The following is a 24,198-nucleotide window of genomic DNA, read 5'->3' as shown; positions in this document are numbered from 1 at the left end:
GCAGATTAAAAACATTTTTTTTCTGTTTTAAACATCAGCATAGCCATTTCAAACTTACGTTGTAAAAATGGGTGAGGGCTTTTGATAATTGAGTAAAAGTAGTTGAATTATTGCCTCACCATAAGGGCAAATCCATTGGCAAGATTCCAATTGCATCTTTAATCCAGAACAATATTGAATGTGCGAAGAGTTACCTTCTGGTTCAGAATTTCCAAGTTTAAAATAAACTTATTTTTAATTCTTCACTGAAGTACATTGTTAATAACCACCTTGTCTATCATTTCCTTAATCATTTATTCTTGAGCATTAGTTATACTGAACAACTGAATTCTATTTTATCATGGATCCGTGCTGCTCACATTGGAAAGGTATCAGGTCAGTATTTGAAGATATTTACAATAGAAATAATTTAAAATTACCAAAAAAGCAAACAAGGTTAATGATTTATAACAAAAGAATTCCAACAAAACGAGAAGATTGAACTGTTTAGCTATTTGAGTGATCTTCGACAAAGACATTACAAATAATTTTATAAACAGACACTTAGTTAACCAAGCATTAGGTTCATTAAAAGATTTAATATAACTGTAATAAGGAGTAATCAGATGCATCCCGTTCTTTTCAATCACCTCTACAAGATGTTAATCTATTCATATTTCAACATGAATAATTACTTCATCAGGCTCAGACTGCTGTACAAGGACTTTATGACCTATTTTGTTTACCAAAAGTAATGTCAAATATAAATAAATATTATTTTATACTTTGTTCCAATAAGTTCATTTCTAAATTTTTGGAAAAACCAGGGGACTTTTTACATAATCATGCTCAATAAAAAAACAAACAAAAGCTGTGCGCAAGATGAACAAAAAAAAGTTTGGCATAAATGTGAACATTTATCAAAAACATATGGTCAAAACGGATTCCTGTACAACAGATAGATTCCTTTGGTACAATTACTAAAGTAAATGGTTCGACGAGATCTACCGACACTTGACAAAGTCTCAAAATAAGTTTATGAGCCAAAGAAAAAAAATTAAATGATTTTTGATGGTTCCAGAGTCTTAGATGTGTTGGTGTCAAACATTATTTTCATGCTTATTGAAATTCAGATATGCTTTTTAGTTGCTCTGGTTCCAGCAAAACTTTCATTTGCAAAAAAAAAATGCCTTTGATCCATTATTTGACAGCATTTCAATAATTAAAAATAAATATCTATCTACCCCTTAGACGAGGATATTAATTAATTCTACATTAGTCACTATCATATTCCTCAATTATTAATTCCTCCTCTTCGAGGCAGGCTTGTGTTATGGTAAGTTGAGGCTGGCTACTTGGCAAGTCTCCTCCACCAGAATGGCCTGCCACACTGGCCAGGGGTGATGTCTGGGTGTCTGGTGCTGCTGTTACTCCTGTCATTAATAGAGGAGGCCCAGAACAGTTGTCTTCCTCATTATCGAGCTCCACGACACCAGGATCCTTGTCAGTTAAGGCTTCCAATGTTGGTCTGAAAATTTCAAACAGTTAACATTACAAAAGGCACCTGAAAACAAATTAATGTGATAGATATCAGTTGCCAGAGTTACAGCTCAATATGGAATAGCTAAGAGGAAGACTTGAACCATTCCAACTACATTTTCCTTTCTTTCCTGTCAAACACTGGAATGAGTGTGACAGCTTCTATTTTTATTTCCTGTGACTCTTTTCATGTTCAAAATTTTCCACTACAAACTGTTCATCTGAGTATATAACCTGACATTCTGATTCTGAACATGGAAGGCCACTCCGGGATGAAGTGTCTTGGATGTCATCCCATTTCCATTAAAAACATTACTCACAAATTTTACAATGACGGTAACATGTTTGAAACAGCATCTACAAGGATCAAATGGACACATTTTGGAAACTATTATTAGTGTTGTCAAGGCGAGAGCCTATTTTTGAGGACATTTAATTAATGTTAAACAGATACGAGTATAATATCTACTAACTTTTAAAAAGTGAATAATTTTCCAACAGCGCAGAAATCTTTTGAAGTGCCTGTTTCATGTGGTTTACTGTGCTTGGTGAATAATCCAGGTTAGAAATGCAGAGAATTACAGAAGAGAATTTCTCCATCCTTAGAAGAAAAAAATTGCCTTCTGCCTTTAGGCCCAATGAAAGTTCAATTGTGACTTGAGGAAATTAGAAAGATTGGATTCAGTATAGATGAAACCAGAATTACTGGTTTGCTTTTTGGTCAAAGGGTTGTTTTATATTAGTAAAAATGCACAAAATCTGGTGATCAGCAAGATAAAAATAGGGGCGTTATATTAGTTTTTAAAAAAATTCTGCTGCTGGAATGAAGCTGCCACAAAATGAGTTTGAGTTAAATGAACAGTAAAATCAGATTTTAATTGCCTTTAAGATGTCTCAAACTCTTGCTTTGCAAATCCCAAGATTTTTGAGGAGGCTACAGGAATTACACTTCCGCATTTTCTGCAGATGACGAGGTTTGTTCCTCATATATAAATACTCTCAGATCAAAGTTGATAGTAAAGGAGTTAATGTTACAGGTCAAATATCATTCATCAGATCTGGAAAAGCCAGTGAACAATTATATCAAGCTTCTGAGTGGGCAAAAGGGTGAAGTAAGTCAGAATGTTTGTAATAGGATCCAGACCAGTTATCAAGGTAATGATTACTTTATAAAACAATGAAGACAGAGAGAACAAAAATCCCCCCCGTGATGATCCAAGCCACGCTTTCAAAGTCAGACTTTAACAGCATGAAAGCAAGTCTTGGGTCCACTGAGCTCATCTCAACCATCAATCAACCATTTACACTAAGCTTAGACAATTTTATCTCATCAACTTCTCCCCCACTCACCTAAACACTACATGCAATTTATAGTTGCATTGAACCTACCTACTTACCCATCTTTAGGGTGTGGGAGGAAACCAGAGTAACTGGTAGAAACTCTCACTTCAAACTCCACAGACAAAATTCAAGGTCAAGAAGAACCCAGGTCTCTGGAGCACCACACGTACCTCTCATCATCCAAAGATATGCCCTCATGCTCTTGAACTAGCTCTACAATAAGCACTGACTTACTCAGTCCATCTCAAAACTGCCCAGACTTGCAGTTCCACTTTATCATTCACCACATTTGACATAGCAATTAAACACCTTTCCTTTCTCTCAGCTATCTGAGACTAAACTTCAATTTTAATGCTTCTCTGGGTGAATTTTTCCTTTTCACTTTTCTCTTGCCATGTCTTTCCTCCCAATCTCACCTTTCAATCTATTTTCACTGTCCATCCTAATTATTCCCTCTAATTCTGAATGATAATTTCTCAGTAGTGGGTTCAGCTTCGGCCCCCCACCTTCCTGAATTCTGAGCCTAACATGATGCTGAATTTACCCATTGCCTTATTTTCCATGCCTATTTCTTTGGCCTCAAGTCCAAACCCTAACATGTGGGCAGCTTTCTCCTGATCCACATGGATCACAGTTGACAGCCTCTGACCCTCTGTAGATCTATTCATCACTAACTGCTGATGCAGTATTCATACTCCCTTCTTCCTCCTTCTGTCAGACAGAAGATGCATGTGCTTGAGTACACAAATTTCCAGATTTCCTACCATTTTCAGACTCTTTAAAGGATCTCATACTGGCAAAATGTGAATTTGAAGAGCTGATGTGATTTTGGTCATATGCTGTCTCCCATTCAGCACAGAAGCCCACCGTCAGCCTCTCCTGCGCAGTTACAAGTGGTGGTTGGTTGCAATTGTGTTATAAATACTGTCCTATACATCTCCCAAGTCAACTACATCAGATAAGAATCCCCTGGCAAAAGCACAAAGTGTTAATGTGCTGTCCTAATATTTGAAACAGAAAGTGGAAATATACAAAAGACTAAAATGGGGTGGGGATGGAGAATTGTAATGTTCTTAGGAAAGAATTCAATATCGGCTCCTGAATAACACTGGACAACAATCCTGCCCCCCCCCCCCCACCACCCCCAACAAGGTTTGCTTCCTGGGGGAAAAAAAATGGGGATTATGATCGACAACTTCAAGCGGAACACAAAGATAACTTCAGATTTGCTGCATCAAGTAGGAAGCTTGAGAAACATTAAATTAACTTTAATTGAATTTAATACCTTTAATTGCATAATGATGCTAACACATTGTGTTAGTTCAATTGACCCAAAAATGTTTTCCCGCTGATTTTCTTTTTTACTCAGCCTCTGTTGCCTCTCATGTCAGGGTCTAACAAATATCCCTCATACCACTTTTCCAGGGTCACAATGTCCTGGCTAGTTTCACCATGTTAGTTACTGAATGCACCAAGTTCAGCATGGAAGAAGTCCAAGTGCCAGTGGTTTTGTATGCTTGAAGCATGTTGTCAATCAGCTAAATGTAGTTTAGTGATATGTATATGTGAGCTGCTTTAGCAGGCCTTGTCTGCATCTATCCTGACCAAGCATGCCCAAGACAACATTTGCACGGCACCACTACTGTGTGCGTGCCCAGGCATGCTTGGACTGACCAAAACAGCTTACTTTGTGGGCAATACACTAGTAGACAGGAAAGCACAACAATAGGTTATATCTAAAAATCAGGACATGATAGGAAAGATATACGGTAATTTTCATGATCAGTACCCAAAATCCATAAAATACACCGAGTGTTCAGGAAGAAAAACCTTCTGATGTCCAGCATAATTTATGATATTAAATCATGGTGTAAAGCTTAAAGAGTTCTTTCTGAGCTCAGTGATGGAAGTGTTGAAACTTGCCATACAACACATACATCAAAGCTTGATGATATTGATTGGTTTTCCTTAAAGAAAAGAGAGGCTGCATGTATCTCAGGCTCAGTGTTAGTGGAAAAAGCAAAAGAATTTCATGAAAAATTGAAAATGTCACATTCTTGAAAAAAAATTGGCACAGAATTCAAAGCCTAGAGATACCCAACAAAACTAAAATCTGCCCAATACAAAACAAGCAGAGGAATTTTGTGAAATTTTTAAAATTAAATTTTAAACCTAATTTTACTGCCGAGTAAATTCAGAACAGAGCAAATAAATTGCATTGCCTCTCTGCATATCAAAATTGTTGTTTTTAATTAAAACAAGGTCAAATGGTGAACTTTATTTCAAGCATTATCCAAGATAATGCAAAAAATATATTGTTCATTCATGTTTATGCACAAGGGCAGGGTAGTTATAGGTTGATTAGCAGCAGAAAGATTTGGCACTTGAAGTGATGGTGAGTACAGTCATTCATTTTATTTATTTTTCTCCATTTTACTCGACTGCTATATAGCTTTAAAATATAAAATTCCAGTGAAAATGGTGCTTAAGGAATAAGGAGATGACAGAGTTAGGCAATTTATTTAAAATGTAATTGAATAATGTGTATGAGGTCAAGTAATGTTCTTCGTTTGGCGACTTTCATGCAACGAGCAAACCATAATCCACACAGATCCCAATGGCAGAGAGTACACTTGGCCTTCAAGGCAGCCCCCTATCAATCATTACAAATCTTAATCAAATACTTGATTAAAACTAGGTCAATAGTGACAGGACAACCAATGTATTTCTCACTGAACAAAGTTTTGCAAAAGTATAAATTAAATAGTTAAATATCAAGTGATCACACCCGTTAAAGACTTCCTCCTTTTAACATATCTATGTTATTGTGAATTGAAATTTAGTGATCACATGGAAAAAAATGTTGGAATAAATGGGTATTTTTCAGGTTGGAAGGATGTCATTTGTGGAATCCCCCATGGATCAGTTCTTAGCGCTAAACTGTTTAAGATTTAAATTGATGATGTCAAGGAAAGGCAGAATGTAAGGTATCCAAATATGTTGAAGGCATTAAATTTGGTGGAAAGGTATATTGTGGTAAGTGAATAGGTGAAAATGTGGTATGCAAGACAAAAACTAACTTGCTCAACCATATAACCATATAATCATTTATGGAGCGGAAACAGGCCATGTTGGCCTTTCGAGTCCGCACCAATTCATTGATTTTGTGCGCCCTCTTCAAGCATTGGTCCCGATAGATCTTCATTCAATAACGATGGGCGAATTCAATGCGAAGGTGACAATAAATGGATAAATAATTGAACCAATTTAAATTAAGTAGGTCAACTTGGCAGAACTGATAAGAACAGAAAATAAAAGGAATATAAAATCGGTCTATTTGCAGATGATGTCATAGTATGCTTAACAGAAAATAGTTCACAATTTCCTGACTATACAACATCTCCCCTTCTCAATATAAATAAAAATTTAGTGTCCTTTATCACTTTCTTTCCAGTGCAACTTAAGTAACTGAACTTGTACACTAATTTATTTACACAAAATGTTTTAATTAGTTCTTATTGATATTGCACTAGCTACGCCATCTTGTGGATTTGGCTATGACCGTTGGGCTCTGTGTTGCTGGTACACATGTAGGTGATATAGCTTGTTGGGCTTCACCTGACAACTGTTGTGTGGATGTTTTGGTATTAGTGGTTGTGGTCTCTTCACTTGATACCTCACTTGATATTGGCGTTGCAGGCTTTGCTGGTATTAAAGCTTTGTACTTCATCACATCTGGCGTTGGCCAGATGTGAATTCTGTTTCTCTTCAACTCATTGCCAGACAATCTATGATCTTGGTGTCTCAGCTTCTCTGATGGCCTTTACTGGGGTCCATGTTTTCAACATCAACTTTTGAATATGCACATGCTGCCCTCTGAAGAGTTCTGGCAATGTCTGTTGTAACGCTGGCGTCCTTCTTCTTGCGTGTCATCCAGTCTTCTTCTAGTTTCCTCCTGGTCTTCTAGAGGCATTCAACAAGATTATGGCTGTGGACTCAGCTCCATTTTCCCCAACCATTAATTCCCCTACTCGGCAATAATCTAATTGTTCCTCAAGTATATTTGATGCTACTTTGGGCAGAGATTCACGACTCTTTGGGAGAAGCATTTCATTCTGACTTAAATCTACTTCCCTAGGGGAGTCATGTGATGGAGTAGTGGCTGGTTGGGTGGAACCAGCCTTCTCCAGAGAAAAGAAAAAAGTGTTGGAAAAAAGAGCTCAATAAACATAAAATACAGGAAGAGAAAGATAAAGTTATAGAAGAGACAGAAGATGGCACCCAAAAGAGAAAAAGTAAGAATAACAGTGAAAAGGGAAGAAGGAAAATCACTGGAGAAGAAAGAAGAACACCTTACCTGCACGTCGGAGCAGAGAGCCACCGTGGAGAGGAGCGGCCGATCTCCAGTGTTGGTGAGTCCCCACAGGAGCGGTGTCCTCCCGACCGGCGGATTTCAAAAAATGGCTCAGAGCCAAAAAGAGGCGTGCAACTGCGCATGCACGAAGAGTTGTGCATGCGCAAGTAAAAGAAAAGGTTAACGCCGGCGGGAGGGGGACTCAGCTGAGGTGCAGCCAGCTGATAGATGCCCAGTATCGGGGTGTTCGGCTGGGGGAAGTAAACAAGAAGAGTGGTGAGAAAGAGAATGAAGGGCTGGAAGAGGGTGAGCTGCAACGGGGCGACCGACGGGGACGACCTGTGGCAGGAAGACCAACTACAGGAGACACAGCAGCTGGAGACCCAGCAAGGATACAGAAGCAGCTCACCAGAGAAGGATGAAGATACATATACAGAGAAGAGAAGACAACGACACAGACATAGATACAGACACAGAAGAGGAGGAAGAAGACCAAGAATTTCAAAGGAAAGAAGAAGGTAAAATAGAAGGAGAAAGCTTAGCTAAAGACTTTTTCGAAGAACAAATGAGGTAATTAAAAGAATGGCTATCATTAGAATTTAGTTCAATCAAAAGAAAAATGAAGAGAGCTGAAGACAGAATGCAAAGCTTAGAGTTGGTCATGACTGAAATAGGGAAAAGAGTAGAAAATGTGGAGGAACGAGAAGCTGCTGTAGAAATGGAGATAAATGATTTGAGGGAAGTTGGAAGAGAGCGAAGAAAAAATTAAAGAGACATAAGATTTATTGTCACAAAAAATTGATGTATTGGAAAACTACAGTAGGCGAAACAACATAAAAATAGTGGGCCTGAAAGAAGGCAAAGAAGGGTCAGATATGAAGGAATTTATAAAAGGATGGATCCCGAAGGTGCTGGGAACGACAGATTCACATGAAGAAATTGAAATCAAAAGGGCGCATAGAGCTCCAGTACCAAAACCTCCACCACATCAAAAACCGAGATCCATATTGGTAAAATTTCTAAGATATACAACAAGAGAAAACATACTGGAACAGGCAAGAAAGAAGGTTAGAGAAGAGAATAAGCCGTTGGAATATAAGGGACAAAAAATATTTTTTTATCCGGACATAAGGCTTCGAATTTTTAAAGAAGAGGAAAGAATTCAAACAGCGAAAACAATCTTATGGAAGAAAGGGTATAACTTTATATTAAGACATCCAACAGTACTCAAAGTATTCATTCCTGGGGAAGAGAATAGACTGTTCTCGGACCCAAAGAAAGCCCAAGAATTTACTGAACATTTGCAGGACAGGAGAAGAGGAGGAATGACAAGAAGAAAATATACAAAAATATGTAAAAATATAAAGTAAAGATAATGCATTTATAAAGATTTAAAGATGGATAAGAAAAGGGCAAGAAAAAGAGAGAGCTTTGTTATATGTATAGAAAAATAGTGTTCTCTGGGGGGGCTGGGAAGGATAATGGTCACTGCGAAATCGGTTGACGCTTGCAAGTAAGTTCGCAAACCGAATGGAAAGGGGAGTTGTGGTTGCCGTCACGGGACAAGGGGAAACCCAAGGAGGGGAGGTTCACTTGGGGTTAAAGGGTTATTGCTTGTGGGGATTGTTGGGGTATTTCATGTCTTAAGTGCGTTGTCATATATTGAGATTAAAAAGGAAAACTTAAAGAAGAGTAATGGTAAAAAAGGGATGGAGGTGGTGAAGAGGCAGAAAATAAGTGAAAATAAAGATACAAGATGGCCATGTTGAACTATATGACTAAAAAAATTAATGGAATACATAACCAAATTTGTGTATCCCATTGGAAAAAAAAAAATCACATATAATTTAAAAGACAAAGTTACAATGTTTGAAAAAACCTGGGAACCATATATGGAACATAACAGAAAGAGCAGGCCTCAGACCACCACCACCTAAAATGATAAGAAGATAAATATGATCAGATTTAATGTGAATGTTGATGATACGTCTTTTTTGTTTGTATTCCTTTTGTATAAAGATATTATTTTATTGTATTTATATGTTCACTATTTACTGTTCTGGGAGGGGGGTGGGAAGGGGGAAGGGAGGGATGGGGTAAAGAAAGAGAAAATGTCAATGTGAACATTTAAAGAGATGCATCTGTAAATACATTGGTTGATATGGTTCATAGTGTGATAAATAAAGAATTACAAAAAAAAAACTACTTCCCTGAATCTTGTTCTCGTCTCACCTACCAGTGAAAACAAACTTCCAGTTTTATATTTCCATCATACCCCCTCTCATTCTACAGAATTCTAGTAAGTCTGGTCGCAGGTGGCTTAATCTCTATTAGCTAACCCCCTCATCTCTGGAATTCATTTTGTGAACTTCTGCTGCACTGCCTCCAACAGTATATCCTTTCTCTGTAAGGCTAGTACTGCACACAATTCTCCAGGAATGGCCTCACAATTGCAGCAAAACCTCCCTGTTTATAAATCCAATCCTTGAGCAATTAAGGACATTACATTTGCCTACTCAATTACACTGTACCGGTGGCACCTGCAAATCAACCTCATGTAATTTATGCAAAGGCATTCCCAAATTCCTCTGCACACAAGCATGCTGCAATCTTTCACCATTTATATAATAATCCAACTTACATCCCCCTCCCCAACCAAAGTGGATGACTTCACAATTTACCAACATTGTACTCCATCTGCCGGCCACCCATTTAACCTATCTTTATCTCTCTGAAGTATGTTTGTGTCCTTTACTGAATTTGCTTTTCCACACAATTTTGCATCATCAGTAAACTTTGATAATACATTTGGTCCCCTTCTCCAAATCATTTATTCATATTGAAAACAGTTATGAGCCCAGCACTGATCTCCACAGCACTCTGCTCAGCAGTGATTACAACCCAGAGTAAACACCTGTTTATTCCAACTTCCTGCCTTTTATTTGTTAGCTAATTCTTTACCCGTGCTAATACATTACCCATAATTTATGCATCTTTATCTTAAGAAATAAGATTATGGAGTTTAAAGTGGGAAAGTGTGAGCACGTGCTTTTCGATAGCAGGAATCAAAAAATAGATTATCTAATTGGAAAGAGACAGCAAATGACTAGATATAGGTGTTCTTGTGCATGGTTTACAAAAAAGTGAGCAGGCAAGGTGAACTTATTTGTTTAGAAGGAAAAAGCATATTGCTTTTTGTTGTTTTTTTTGTTAAGGGATTGGAGTTCAGAAATAGGGATTTCCCTTCAAATTATACAGAGTGTAGTTGAGGTCACATCTGGAATACGGCACACGGTTTTTGCCTTCCTACTCTAGGAAGGACATAGTTGCAATGAAAGTGGTCTGAAAGAGGCTCATCAGACTAATTCCTGAGATGAGAGGGTGGTCATATCAAGAATCTGTATTCTTTGGAGTTAAAAAAAATACACAACTTATGTTTTGGGCTTGAGCTTTTACCTTGATGAAGGGCTCAAGCCCGAAACATCGGTGATGTATTTTTACCTGTGCTATATAAAGAACACTGCTTGACCTGCTGAGTTTCTCCAGCTTTGTGTTTTTGCTGTTTTATTATGTTCTTCTTTACTCTTATATATTAACATCAAATAAAATTTACATTAAACCAGCAACTGTAAATAATAAAAAAAACACACAATTCACAAGTTGGGCAGAAAAATATTCTCATGGTCAAAAATAAAAACAAAGTTATAATTTTTAAATTTACTTTTCTTTCCCCATTCAGCAAAAAAAAAACAACTTGTTATGTCAGGATAACAACACACACACTCACACATAGTTAATGCCAATCTACGTTTCCTCATGCAAGTAGAATATGAATTAGTTACAAAGACATCTTGCCAAACAGGATCAAACATTGGGGGAAACCACATGTACATACCTAATAGAGTATCGCTTGAAAGGAAACCTTCCCACGTCTTGGATAAAATTAATTTGTGCTGCGTAAACATAAATTAGAAAATATTGTACATGTGGCTCAGATGGAAGTGTGAATTTAAAACTTTATTTTGCTTGGAATTATTTTTCATTTTTTGGTTGGAATGGTCTGTGATTAGTGTAACAAGAACCTGATACCCTTTGGAAAGGAAAACTACATTACTTTATATGTGGAAGAAAGTAAAATCTGTTTTTATACCAATATTTTGCAAATCCAATGGATAGCTAATTTTTGGCAGAATTAAAATGCTTTGAATTGCATGCAAATTCCAAATTGATTATTTATTTGCATATAACATAAAGAGCAATCCCACCTAAAACATAACCATGTTCCTGCATCTTAAGATTTTGCTTTGCATTCATGCTATGTATTATTGTCCTGTCCTCCTACTATCAAATTACAAGTTAAACCTGGAAAAGGACCTCTTATTCTTTTAATATTCTACATCTTACCTTGATTTCTCATGGGATTTGTCAGCAGAGCAAGGTATGGCAATAACTCAGTCTGAAGGCAAAGTGGAGCTAAACAAAAATTCGAAAAAAACCCTTTGGCAGCAAGACAATTTTCTTTATGCTGAAAAAAACAAAGAAAGGCATTTTGTTCTTTTATTACCATTTCATCTGAAGATACCGACAGTCCCCAGGTTATGACAGAGTTCCGTTACCTGGGTCTGTCCATAAGCTGAACTTGTACGCAAGGCGGAATAGGTACTTGCGTTTCTTATAACATTATGTGCAAATTGGGGCACAGTGCGCATGATGCACATTTATGCACATGTGAATTGGGGCACAATTAAGTGCATGCACCAATTGGGGAACAGCCTGCATTTAAGTACGAGTTGTTGGTAACCCTTATGTTCATAACCCGAGGACTTCTGTAATATGAAGTAACGTAACCAAGCATTGATTAAAAGGAGTGTTTTAGTAGTGTTATTTGCATTATTTCAGCCTCTCAATTATATTCGCATCCATCAAGATTATGCTATGACTTCCAACAAAAGAAAAGCCAAATAAAAGGGCTTGACCAATGTGACAACATTGGGAGAACAGAAATTAACAATGTAAATATTGTGGCATGACCCAAGGAAAAATGTTTGTTGGAGAGAGAGTTACTTAAAGAGCATAATACCACAAACATAAACCAGTAACACTAGTGACTCAATGATCCATTTTAGCAGAAATGTTTTCACGAGGATGAGTCCACTGCTAGACTTCACTGGTCATATTTCCCTATTAAACAAGATGTTTGATCAGAATTTACAACCAGAATGCAAGCCAAACTCGTCAGCCAAACAAATTCTCCCCATACCTTTTTATTTATCGATAGCCACTGTGGTTTGTGTAAAGGTTTAAAACCAGCTCCTCCTTTACAATTAGCCAGAGCTCGAGGTTTGTTCGCATGTATCAGCCCTCGTGTAGCCACAGATCCACTGTATTTCCACATCGTCGAACGATACTAAGTCATAGAATGGATTGGCAAGAAGTTGATTAAATCTTACTAGAAGATTCAGATTAAACTTATCCAATACTCATAAAATTTAATTTGTGTTCATATGACAATTTCATTGTCTGTCTCATCCGGTGAGTTTACATTCCAAGTTCATTTATCATATGATTGTACAAGTACAACCAGATGGAATAGCGTTCTCCGGTCCTTGGTGCAACACATTGCAAACATACATACAGACACAACACATAGAACAATACACATTCATGGTACTCAAATACCAATTTAAAACTCAACATGTTCTTCTAGAAGTGTGGGTTTCAGAAGTGGACATAATGTGGCTCCTCTTAACTAGTATGTTGTGGGGTTTAGGATAATTTTCTGGATTTCATACCCAGTGTCAGATCTCATAAACTGTGTTGTTAAATAACTCCTCTCTGTTCAAAGAATCTCAATTTTAAGTGTTTTTACCCCCACAATAATTAAAATAGAAATATTAGCCAAAATACAATGGAGTAGGAGTATTAAGACACTTGGCCACACAAGCATGAGCTGTTATTTGATTAAAGCTTGGTTGATCAAATTATGATTTCAATTGCGCGTTTCTGCCAATCTGCAGGAATCATCTACCTTTGTCTTAAAAATATTCAAAGACTCTGTTTTCACTTTACTCTTTGGAAGAGAAGTCCAAAACCTGAAGACTTGGAGAGAAAAAAAAATGCCTCCTCTGTCTTAAATTTAAACAGTCACTGCTGGTTCTAAATTCCCTCCCAAGAGAAAATATCCTGCCATATACACCCCATCAAGATTTGTCAGGATCTTAATAAAAATCAAAAACAAGATGCAGATGCTGGAAATCTAAAATAAAAACAGAATATGCTGAAAAATCCGTATAAATCTGTGAAACGAGAAATCAAACCAATATTTCAGGTTCAAGCTCTGGTCCTTTTCTCCCCCCACAGTCACTGCCTGACATTAAATGTTTTCAGTCTTTTCTGTTTTCCTCTGCATCTATTATTTCCCTGAAGTCATCTTCTAAGCCTCATCTGTCCGATCTTTCCCCAGAAGATTACCTGCTCATTTTCTTCTAGCTGACAGAGACTGATAATGTTACAAAATGCAACAGGTGCCAACACAGAGGGGACTAAATTTCCATAAGTTAAAATAAACAAAGAAGCCTAAATATTGTACCCTGTGATATCGGTCTCTGAGGTTGACTTCAGAACTTCATTCATTAAGACTTCAGGCCCTGATGGTGTACCTGGCAGGGTACTGAAAATCTGCATCAACCAACTAGCCAGAGTGTTCAGAGACAATTTTAACGTCTCATTGCTGCAGTCAGAGGCTTTCATCTGCTTCAAAAGGACATCAATCATCTCAGTGCCCAAGATGAGTAGATGAGCTGCCTCAACGACTATTTCCCAGTAGCATTAACATCTACTGTGATGAAATGCCTTGAAAAGGTTGGTCATGGCCAGAATTTACACATACCACTCAGGTCTGGATCACCTCGAAAACAGCAACTCATACATAAAGCTGCTCTTCATAGAGTACAGTTCAGCCTTCAACACCATTATTCCCTCAGTACTGGTCAACAAACTCCAAACTCTGAGCCCTTGTACCTCCTCTGCAACTGGATCCTTGACTTCCTCATTGGAAGATCACAATCAGTATGAACTGGTAAAAACGTCACCTCCTCACCGACTATCAACACAGGCACACCCCAAGGAAGGATGCTTAGCCCACTGCTCTACTCATTATACACCCATGACTGTGTGGCCAGGCACAATTCCAATGATATCTATAAATCTGCTGACGATACCACAGTTGTCGGCAGAATCACAAAAAGTAATGAGGAAGAGTACAGGAGGGAGATAGATCAGCTTGTTGAGTGGTGTCACGCCAACAACCTTGCGCTCAACATTAGAAAAACCAAGGAGATGATTGTGGACTTCAGGAGGAAGTCAGAACACAATCCAGTCCTCAGAGGGTTAAGTAGTGGAGAGGGTCAAGAACTTAAAAATTCCTGGGTGTCAGCATCTCCAAAAATCTACCCTGGAGCTTCCACGTTGTTGCAATCATGAAGAAGGCTCACCAACGGCTACACTTTGTAAGGAGCTTGAGGAGATTCTGTGTTTCTACAGATGTACCATGGAAAGCACACTGGCTCGTACGGAGTCAAGAAAACACTCCAGAGGGTTGTTAACTCAGCCTGTGAAATCTCAGGCACCACATTTAATACTATCGAAGACAACTACAAGAGGAAGTGTCTTAAGAAAGCAGCCTCTATCCTCAAGGACCCCCACCATGCAGGCCATGCCTTCTTCACTCTGCTACCATTGGGGGAAAAAAGATACAGGAGCCTAAAGAGGAGCACTCAGCAGCACAAGGTCAGCTTCTTCCCCGCTGTCATCAGATTCCTGAACAATCAATGAATCAAAGACACTGCCTTACTTAAACTTTCCATACACTATTTTTATTTATTGTTGTAAGGTGGTTTATATGAATGTTTGCACTGTGATGTTGCCACAAAATAACAAATTTCGTGACTTGTTCATGACAATAAATTCTGATTCTGAAATCTGGAAGGAAATCCACTTGAAGTTAACGTACCTAATGAGGTATTCTTAGTGTAGCAGTTAGCGCAATGATGTTACAACATCAGTGACCGAGGTTTGAATCCGATGTGTGTAAGGAGTTTGTACGATCTCCCTGTGGTCTGCGTGGGTTTTCTCCGGGTGCTCCGGTTTCCTCCCACCATTCAAAATGTACCAGGGGTGTAGGTAAATTGGGTGTAATTGGGCAGCACTTAAAATATAAATTTTTAAAAAAATTAAAGTGTCAAATCGACATGAAGAATGGTTCCACAGGTGCATACTTTGTGAAAACTATTCGACAAACCGTTTTTGTTTTGGGACTAATAGCCAAGCAAAAATTCAGTAATAAGAATACCATGTTAATGATAAAATGAAACCAAACACATTTGTGGTGAGTTAAGCAACATTACAGTGAGATAAAGAATGGTCAATGCTTCAGGCAGAAACCTTACATTAGGATGATGAAATGGCTTGGTTTGATACAAATCGATTGTTACATCATAATATAATGTTTTAGGATTAATATTTTCTCAGAGATAGGATTTGGAAAAGAACATTTAAGTATTGGAATTCAGGAAGAGATTAGTCATAAAAAGGTATGTGAAGTATGGCCATCTTGCTAAATATCCAAGTTATTTTCCCAAGGACTGAAATCAACAAGCAATTAATAATTTTCACAGCTTAATTAACATGTGAGCTAAGATTATATTGAACATCATTCACAATTCCAAAAAATGGAATGCTTTTCTTTCAATACTGAGGGCAACAAATGAATGTGCTATTAAGGTTTGAATGGCAAATGGAAACCAACTTGCTCATAAAGTGCTTTTGACAACTTCAGGCTGAGTGATTCATGGCCAATTAAGTATTTTTTAATCACAGTTGTAATGTGAGCAGCACATTGACCATCAATTACACAAAGAAACTATAATGGTCTTGCTCATGAATATATGTACTTACGTTCCAATCTACTGTTAAGAAGTCTGCATCACTTAGATATTCACTTGCACGCACAATGTCATCTATGTCACTGAAGAAATCAAGATAATTTTGGTGAAGATAAAGATTGAATAACTCCACAGACATGTGTGAATTTTCAATCACCTCCTGAAATACAAAGAGGAAATGTAAAAATGTGAAGGAATAATGTTACTTTTTCCTTTTTTGTTAATTTATTCTTCATTTCCTTGTTCTGTGACATGTCCAGCAGACAAGAGCAGCCCACAGCACTCTCACCCTGCACAAATGATGCAAGATCACCGATTACAGCGATAATCTAAACTCTCAAATTCAGCAAATAATATTGAAGATGTCTTTCACGTTTCATGAATTTGATGAAGATTATTCTTACCTCAGGATTCACCATAAGTGGATCCCTCTCATGTTCAGATAAATGAATTGGCAATGGATTCAAATGTGAATCATCGGGTGGCTCCCCTTAAAAATAAAATTGGCCATTATTTAAGATTGCTGAATTTTAATTTATACATTAGACTTAAAAATCAATTTCATTGCTGAATGCACTTGAATAAAACACAACTATCTACAAGAATTTAATTTGTGGTCGGGGAGGGGGAATGTCAGGGGCTTTAAATGTGTATATTAATTCAACAAGACAAATTATTCTTATTCCATTTAATTTTGTCTGATTTTCATCATTTCTCTCTGTTGCCCATATCTTAATATGCACAATCTAATGAAGCCAATCTTTAATGATTTACATTGGCTTGTTCCAGAAATTCTGGATTTAAAAACTGTCAATGCGCCTTCAAATCCTTCTATTACCTGATCTTTAGATATCTGGGATCTTCTCCAGGCTTTTAACCCACCCAGATGTCTGCTCTCCTCGAGTGTTGGCTTCTCACTCCACTATATCTATTACTTTAGCCTGTATCACTGACATCTTCATACTTCATTATTTTTTCCCTTACTTTTCAACAGAACATCTGACCAACCTATTCCCTTATTTTCTTATCCAAACTGGTGTCAAACCACTTGGGACATTTTACTTACATTAAAATCATTAAATAGATGGAAGGTGATGTTATTTTGGCCAGTTCTTAATGTAGCACTTAATAATTTCTTTTTTTATTTTTCAATGACCTTCAGACCTTTCTAACTTCCAAATCAATCCCATTTTATTTCCTAATAACTTTCTTTCTCACTAGCTCATTAACTCCCCCTGATTCGGTTTCCGCCAACCTTCAGTAAGAGGCAATTTAAACAACCCATTAGTCTACTGGGATTTCTTTGTGATATGGGATGAATCTGGAGCATCTAGGAGAAATTCCTGTAAACATAAGAAGCAGCTGCAATCTTATGCACATATGCCACTATACTACCCTTAAGAGAGAAATTTTATGTCTTTTTTATTTCAAATTAAATCTATTACCAAAAGAGTTGCCTATTTGTTTAAAATGAAAATGTATAAAGGATTTTACTACCAATTTCAGCGAAGCCTAATACATCTTTTAATATCCACATGGCCAATACAGGTATCTGATTCAATCAAGCTTCATTTCCATCTTGGCATAGAGTTAGTGCCTTATCTCCATTGATATTGTTCTCCATCAGATTACTCACAACTTCATTGTTCTTTACAAGTTGTGCATCAATTACAAGTTGACTTCTGGCTCTGTAATATGCCCTTATTTCTATCTCACCTTCATGCCTCTGTAGAGATTTATCAATACTTCTTTTACCCAATGAATTATTCCTTTGCTTCCCTGTCATGCCTCCCATCTTTATAAACATTACCTCATCCACAAGAAGAGAGCTATATTCCTATTCAGTACCAACATCGACTCATCCATCCTTAAATTTGCTGATCTCAATTGGGTCCATTAACAGCCTTCAATTCAAAATTTCCAAACTCATCATCTCTCTTTGCTGCCCTTTTATCTAATCTCTGCTCCAGAAAATCCTTGCAGAACTCTTTTCATGTTTCCATCTGATCACTAACATCTTTGCTTATCTATCTGAGCCTTATTCTTTGTACTTCACTCTGTGAACCCCTCTGGCTCCACCTCCCTCTAAAAGAAATTCCTCCGACAAACCTTTCATCATCCAACATATCACTTGAGTTTAGAAGAATAAGTAGTGATTTTATTGAAACACACAAGATGGCAGAATGACAGAGAGGAAGTTTCCACTAGTGGGAGAATCTTCAATGAGGAGAAACAGTCACAAAATTAGGAAGCTGTTTAAAAACATGCAAAAACTTCTCACGTAAGTGGTGAATCTCTGGAATTGTCTGCCCTGGAGATTTGTGGAAGATTGATCATTGGGAGTATTTTAAGAGAAAGTAGATACATTTTTGAAAGATAGGACAAAAGAGCAGGGTTACGGGGAACTAACAGAAGAAGTTTGTAAGTTCTTCCCATGCTGTACAGGTCTCAATCACTTCTTTCGTATTGTAAAAAGGCCTGGGGCAAATCAGGCATGATCATGTTGAAAAGTGGGACAGGCTTGAGGTACCCATTAGCCTATCCCAACTTTCTTATATTTTTTAAGATCCTTCTTTAGTTTAACATCCATTTAGATTATTACATAATCAATTCAGATGACTTTTTGTACATTTAATTGAAAATGTTTGGTGTAAATAATCTTGATATTTTTGAATACTACCACCTAGTGGCAAATATGAAAGACCTTGTATTTAATGTCAATCAAAGTCCAAAATGCATCATGCCATTAGATCAACACAAGGGTAATTGAAAAGAAAATTAAGGATAATAGTTGGGTCCTCAATGCCCCTCTTCAAGACACATTGGTATTATTGTAGGGATCAAAATATGGATGGCATCCAAAAAAAATCAATTCTTTGCATCAGAATTCACAAAAGCAACCTGCAGATAGTGCTAGATGTAGAATATAGTTTGAGAATACAACATTTTTAGTATATCAATGGGATGTAGTTCACAGCCAATTATAAAGTGACGAACAGTTTTCAGGGTGCAAACTGTGTGGTGATCAGATTTATCTCATAAAAGTGATTTAATAATTTCTCAGGATCTGGGCATCTATTGCTCATTTGTATCTGGCTTCAGAAGAGGATGGTGAGTAGCCTCCTTGAATTGCTGAGTCCTTGAAGTTAAAGTACTTCCACAGTGCTCTTGTGGAGGGTTCTGCAGGATTCAGACAGTGAAAATGAAGCACTAGCAATATATTTCATCATTAGTACATTCCCATGTATCTACTGCTGACCTTTCTGGTGGTAGGGGTTGTGTGTTTTTTTGGAAGTGCTGCTACAGTAGTCCAGGTCAGCATTTTGTAGATGGTACAACCAGCAGCCAATCATATACTAGTGATAGAAGGAAATCGTTCAGGATGGATGTCGCTTTTTACTAGAGCATCCCAGCTTTGCTGAAGCAACATATTTGGACATGCGTTTCTAACTTGGGACAAGTAGATGATGTAAAGGATTTGGGGTGCAAGTGACGAATGACCTGTCACAGGACACCCAGCCTCTAAAATTTTGTAACCACAGTGTTATGTTGTTGGTCTATTCAGTTTCTGTTCATTAGTGATCCCCAGATATTGATGGTGTGGGACTTGATCATGGTCATGCCACTGAACCTCAAGGATAGGTGATTAGACCCTGTTTTGTTGGAAATGATAATTGAGAGGCACACTTGTAGCATGAGCATTACTTTGCATTTATCAGTCCACCCCTACTTTAATGCTTCAATCTTGCTGAACTGCTTCATTTGTTGAGAAGTTGCAAGTGGAATTGAATATTGTTTAATTGTTCTAACTTCTGACTTGGTGATGAAAGGAAGGATCATTGCTGAAGATAGTTGGGCCTGTGACCTCCTGCAGTTGGGATAATTGAGCAGCCAGAGCCATCTTCCTTTGTGTGAGGTAACTCAAATCATTGGGATGTTTTCCCCTTGATGGCCCCTGAATTTGGAGTTGTTTTGGACTGAGATTATGCAGCAGGATTTGGGTATTTGTCACCTCACTGTAGTTTTGAAAAGATAATTTACATCTAACCTTACATCTTAGATATTATCAGTTCAGAGTAATAAAATCAAAAACAGAAGCCGAGCTAAATTATGAAAAATATAATGATAAGAAGCAAAAGCTTGGACAAAGGACATTTTTCCAAGAGGAAAGGAGCATGGAAGCAAAAAATGTTTAGAGCAACAGAGCACAGCACTGAGAATTACTCCAAGGCAACTAAAACTGAAATACAGCTAAGGACATGGAAATGTCAGAAATTGCAGAAATCTACAAGTACATTTCATGCTCAGGAATTTTTTTCCTTCATACCATACATCCTCATTTCTATTTTGAGATTTTCCTTAATTTCATCTCACCAGATCTTTAATTACCCCTCTCACAATCTCCTTCTATGGTTTGGCACACATCTTCCCTTTGTTGCAGTGTGTTTGCGGAGTTCTTTACATAATCGAACCTGTGTTCCCAAATATTTCCCTTTATTTTTGTTTATAATTTGCTTTGGCCTGTGATACAAAATCTTCAGTTCCATACAAACTTCGACACAAGGAATTGCTCTCCTAACATACCTACTTAGATAGAGTTCAAGAAAAATTACTATTCATCAATGATTCAAATGCCTAATAAGCTAAGATATTTAAAAAATAAAATCCTCAAAATAATCAAGGTAGCTTTTAATTCAGCAGAAGACATGCCTACTTGGATGAATTAGCCTAAAAAATCTTTAAGAAGAACGCAAATCCATTTCATCAGTGAAATTGACATTACATGTTGTAGTATATGTGCACTGCACTTATAAAACATTAAAAACTATACAAGTGGCATTAGCACAGGAACCAATGGGCGTATTCTAAAATTTGTTGATGATATTAAAATCTCTTTTAGGTAATTAATCTATGAGAAACTGATGCACCCAAAAGGATTTAAAATAGAATTGATGAACTTACGTTTACAATACATAATTTTTCCCAGAGCTCGAAAAAGGAAGAGAGATTGGTCTTTGCCTCCAATGGCAAGCACACCACTTCCCTTTTCATGGACTTTTGAAGGCTTTCTTTTATATTTTTCTTTTGAAGATATGCCTGCTCTTGCTGAAGATTTTCCTTGACTGTTCAGCAATTGAATCTGTTCCAATGGGCAGCCTGCATTGTCAAAGGAAAGCATTTTTATGCTTGTAGACGTGGACATAGTTATAGATTGTACCACAGCATACCTCAGAAAATATTTTTCTAAAAATAAACCAATAAAAGCAGGGTGCTATATTTTTAAAAAATATTATTTGTCAGTGGTACGTTCTACCATTTAGGTCTATTTTCAATAAGAAAGATTATGAGCTCATCATTGAAATTACATGCATTATCAATATACAATTCTGTAGTCCTGTGAATGAAATCAATTTTTCTACATCTTCTCAAAATCAGAGATCCATGTTATGGCATTTTGTACAAGCGCAAAATGTAATTTTGTGTCGTAACAAAGGCAATAGTCTGCAAAAGTGAACTTTAGCAAAACGTATCGATAAGTTGCTTGACTGCAATAAGTTATAGCTCAATGATTCTGCTCTTATCCAATTACGAGTACTTATACTTTTTACCTCTTCCTTCTGTATTCATCATCTTTCTCTCCCTTTGTGGCATCTAAATTATGCTTACTTTTTTTATTTGTGTTCTAGAAACATAGAAGATAGGAGTAGGTCATTCGACCCTTCGAGCCTGCTCCGCCATTCAACGAGATCATGGCTGATCTTAAAGTTCAGTACCCCGTCCCCGCCTTCTCTCCGTAACCTTCTATGTAACTGAGGTGCTGTAGCAAGTCATTCAACGCATTTGTACATCACATTTATGTTTTACATCAAATTCTCATTCATTTGTAAAATAATAACATTTCATGCATTGTAAAGAACTAACTGTACTTAATATTCCTCAACTTAGACAAGTTGAGACTGTGACAGAGTATTTAGAGGTGGTTTGGGAGGAATTGTTAGAGCAGTTTGCACACACACACACATTGTAAAACACAGAATATCTGCAGGACTTTTGCAGAGTGCTTTTTGCAGGAGGCAACAAAGTTATCGACAGCAGCTTGCCTGGGAGAGCATGTGATCTTTGCAGGCAGAGGAGAAGAGTTTGGATCTCAAGGAGGGAGGGTGTGAAACAGAGAGAGAGGAGACAGAAATCAGTTCCTGAAGGATAAGCTGGCAATCTTTGGAAGGTTGCCTGGTCAACGAAGAAGACTGGCAGTCTGAAAGGTGACCTGAAAGAAAGAGGATCATCTGGAGAACCCTGAAGGGGACAAGTTTTGTCAACAAGACTGATTGAGAAGGAATCAGTTGCGGATGTCCTGGAAAAGGAATCTCTCTTTGAAAACCAGCAAGAAACCTCCTGAGAGGTAATTACCAAAGACTGGTGAACTTTATTAATGCTAACTTCTGTGCACAGTACAAGAATTGCCTGCAACCAGTGAGATTGGACTGTGATCCAAAGAACTTTTCTAATCTTAAATGTACATTACACACACCTGCGCTTAGTATTGGGGGGGGGGGGGGAGGGGGAGGGATTAAGTAGTTAGGTAGGTGAAGTAGTAAATTAAAGTTTAATTCTGTTTTATTGTTCAATTGTAATTAAAAACTACTTTTGTTTAAGTGACCCTGTGTTGTGGTGCATATCTATTGCTGCTGGTTTTGGGGGTCCTCTGGACTCCATAACAAGACAGATTGTGAAAATCCTACTACTACCTCAGCAGAGACTCAAGAAAAAACAGACATTCCTAAAATTTAGAGTTAGTGTAATATTTAAGCATAATTTACTAAACTAAAGAAAGCAGACTTTGATTTATCCATACATATTACATCTGTGCACACTTACTGTAGACAAACTCCTTTGCCCACATTTACAATGCAAAAACCTCAAGGTGTAATTACAATTCTTATCAAGTCGAGCTCAATTGTTTGTTTTGCACATTATTTTTTAGTTCCCACTCAGCACTAATTTCCAACCAATTCTACCCTAATTCCCAATTGTATAATACATAGGCATTTAACTAAAAATAATATGAAACACATTATCATATATAAATAAGGATACAATGAATGAAATAACCTAATAATTCTTTGCTGTCTCTTTTAGTTTTACCCTAAGACTATTTTTGATCTTAGATTTTCATATTCCCTACTTGAAAGTTTTAGATTTCTAACATTGTTTACAATGCGTCGGGTTCTAACATCAAAGCTAAACATGAATGTTTGTCACATGCTTAACAACCATATGTTAAAATATTAATTAGTTACTACTTTGTTGTGAGAAATCGCTACTAATACTGTATTACCAAAAGTTGTTAACGAGTTTTATTTTTCCTCCTCCATTTACCTTTTGCTGAAATAAATTGAAGACTGTTTATTGCACTTCTGATGTCTCCTGCGCTGCCTGTACAGAGCATCTCCAGTACATTCTTGTCAGGAACAACAGACTTGCCAGCATTCTGCATATCAAGATAATTTCAAAAATCCATCGTTAAAAAAAAAACCTCAGTTCCTCATTTTTAAGAATAGACGATAGCCCACCACTTCTACCCACTCCCTAAAGTTCTGTCTGATTAATACCACTGATCGTGTAACATGAGTTGCATTTTAGCACTGACAAAAAAAGGATTTCAGCTAAAAACCAGAAATGTTGACTATCTGTTGCCTTCCATGGATGTTACCTGACCCACCGAGTTTCTCCAGCATTTTGTGTGTTGCTCCAGTTTTTTAGCATCTGCAATCTCTTTTTAAACAAAACCCCACAGATTAAACCACTTGGAGCCCTGGATTATCAAAAGACAACTCCAATAATAGTGATTCAGTCAAATTTTTAGCTTTTTAGTCTCAAAGAGAGGCAAATGGACAATCATCATATAAAAATATAAATTAGTCCAGATCTTTAAGTGCTAGGTATTCGACGTTACTAGAACTAAATCAAATGATGGACATAGACCACAAATTATGAAAGGAAAGTTTAGTATAATTATCAAGAATGACATCTTCATGGACG

The 24,198-nt window shown here is 37.2% G+C and overlaps 1 protein-coding gene across 2 annotated transcripts in view; it reads right to left on the bottom strand.

The window, feature by feature from the left end:
- Positions 1-547: 547 nt before the first annotated feature.
- The window catches only part of rad17 (RAD17 checkpoint clamp loader component), a 51,688-nt gene continuing 28,037 nt past the window's right edge, over positions 548-24,198 (bottom strand). For both annotated transcript variants that reach the window (XM_069936596.1, XM_069936588.1), the window contains exons 10-17: positions 23,536-23,647; positions 21,118-21,312; positions 16,560-16,645; positions 16,169-16,315; positions 12,474-12,620; positions 11,618-11,738; positions 11,109-11,166; positions 548-1,507 (exon numbers count right to left, since the gene is read on the bottom strand). In XM_069936596.1, the coding sequence (XP_069792697.1) occupies positions 1,255-1,507; positions 11,109-11,166; positions 11,618-11,738; positions 12,474-12,620; positions 16,169-16,315; positions 16,560-16,645; positions 21,118-21,312; positions 23,536-23,647 (1,119 nt within the window). In that variant the 3' untranslated portion in view covers positions 548-1,254. The remainder of the gene's footprint in view (positions 1,508-11,108; positions 11,167-11,617; positions 11,739-12,473; positions 12,621-16,168; positions 16,316-16,559; positions 16,646-21,117; positions 21,313-23,535; positions 23,648-24,198) is intronic.

This window comes from Narcine bancroftii, chromosome 1 (genome assembly GCF_036971445.1).
Source record: "Narcine bancroftii isolate sNarBan1 chromosome 1, sNarBan1.hap1, whole genome shotgun sequence".
NCBI lineage: Eukaryota > Metazoa > Chordata > Chondrichthyes > Torpediniformes > Narcinidae > Narcine > Narcine bancroftii.
The sequence above is the reverse complement of the archived record's forward strand: the minus strand, read 5'-3'. Positions and strand labels throughout refer to the sequence as shown.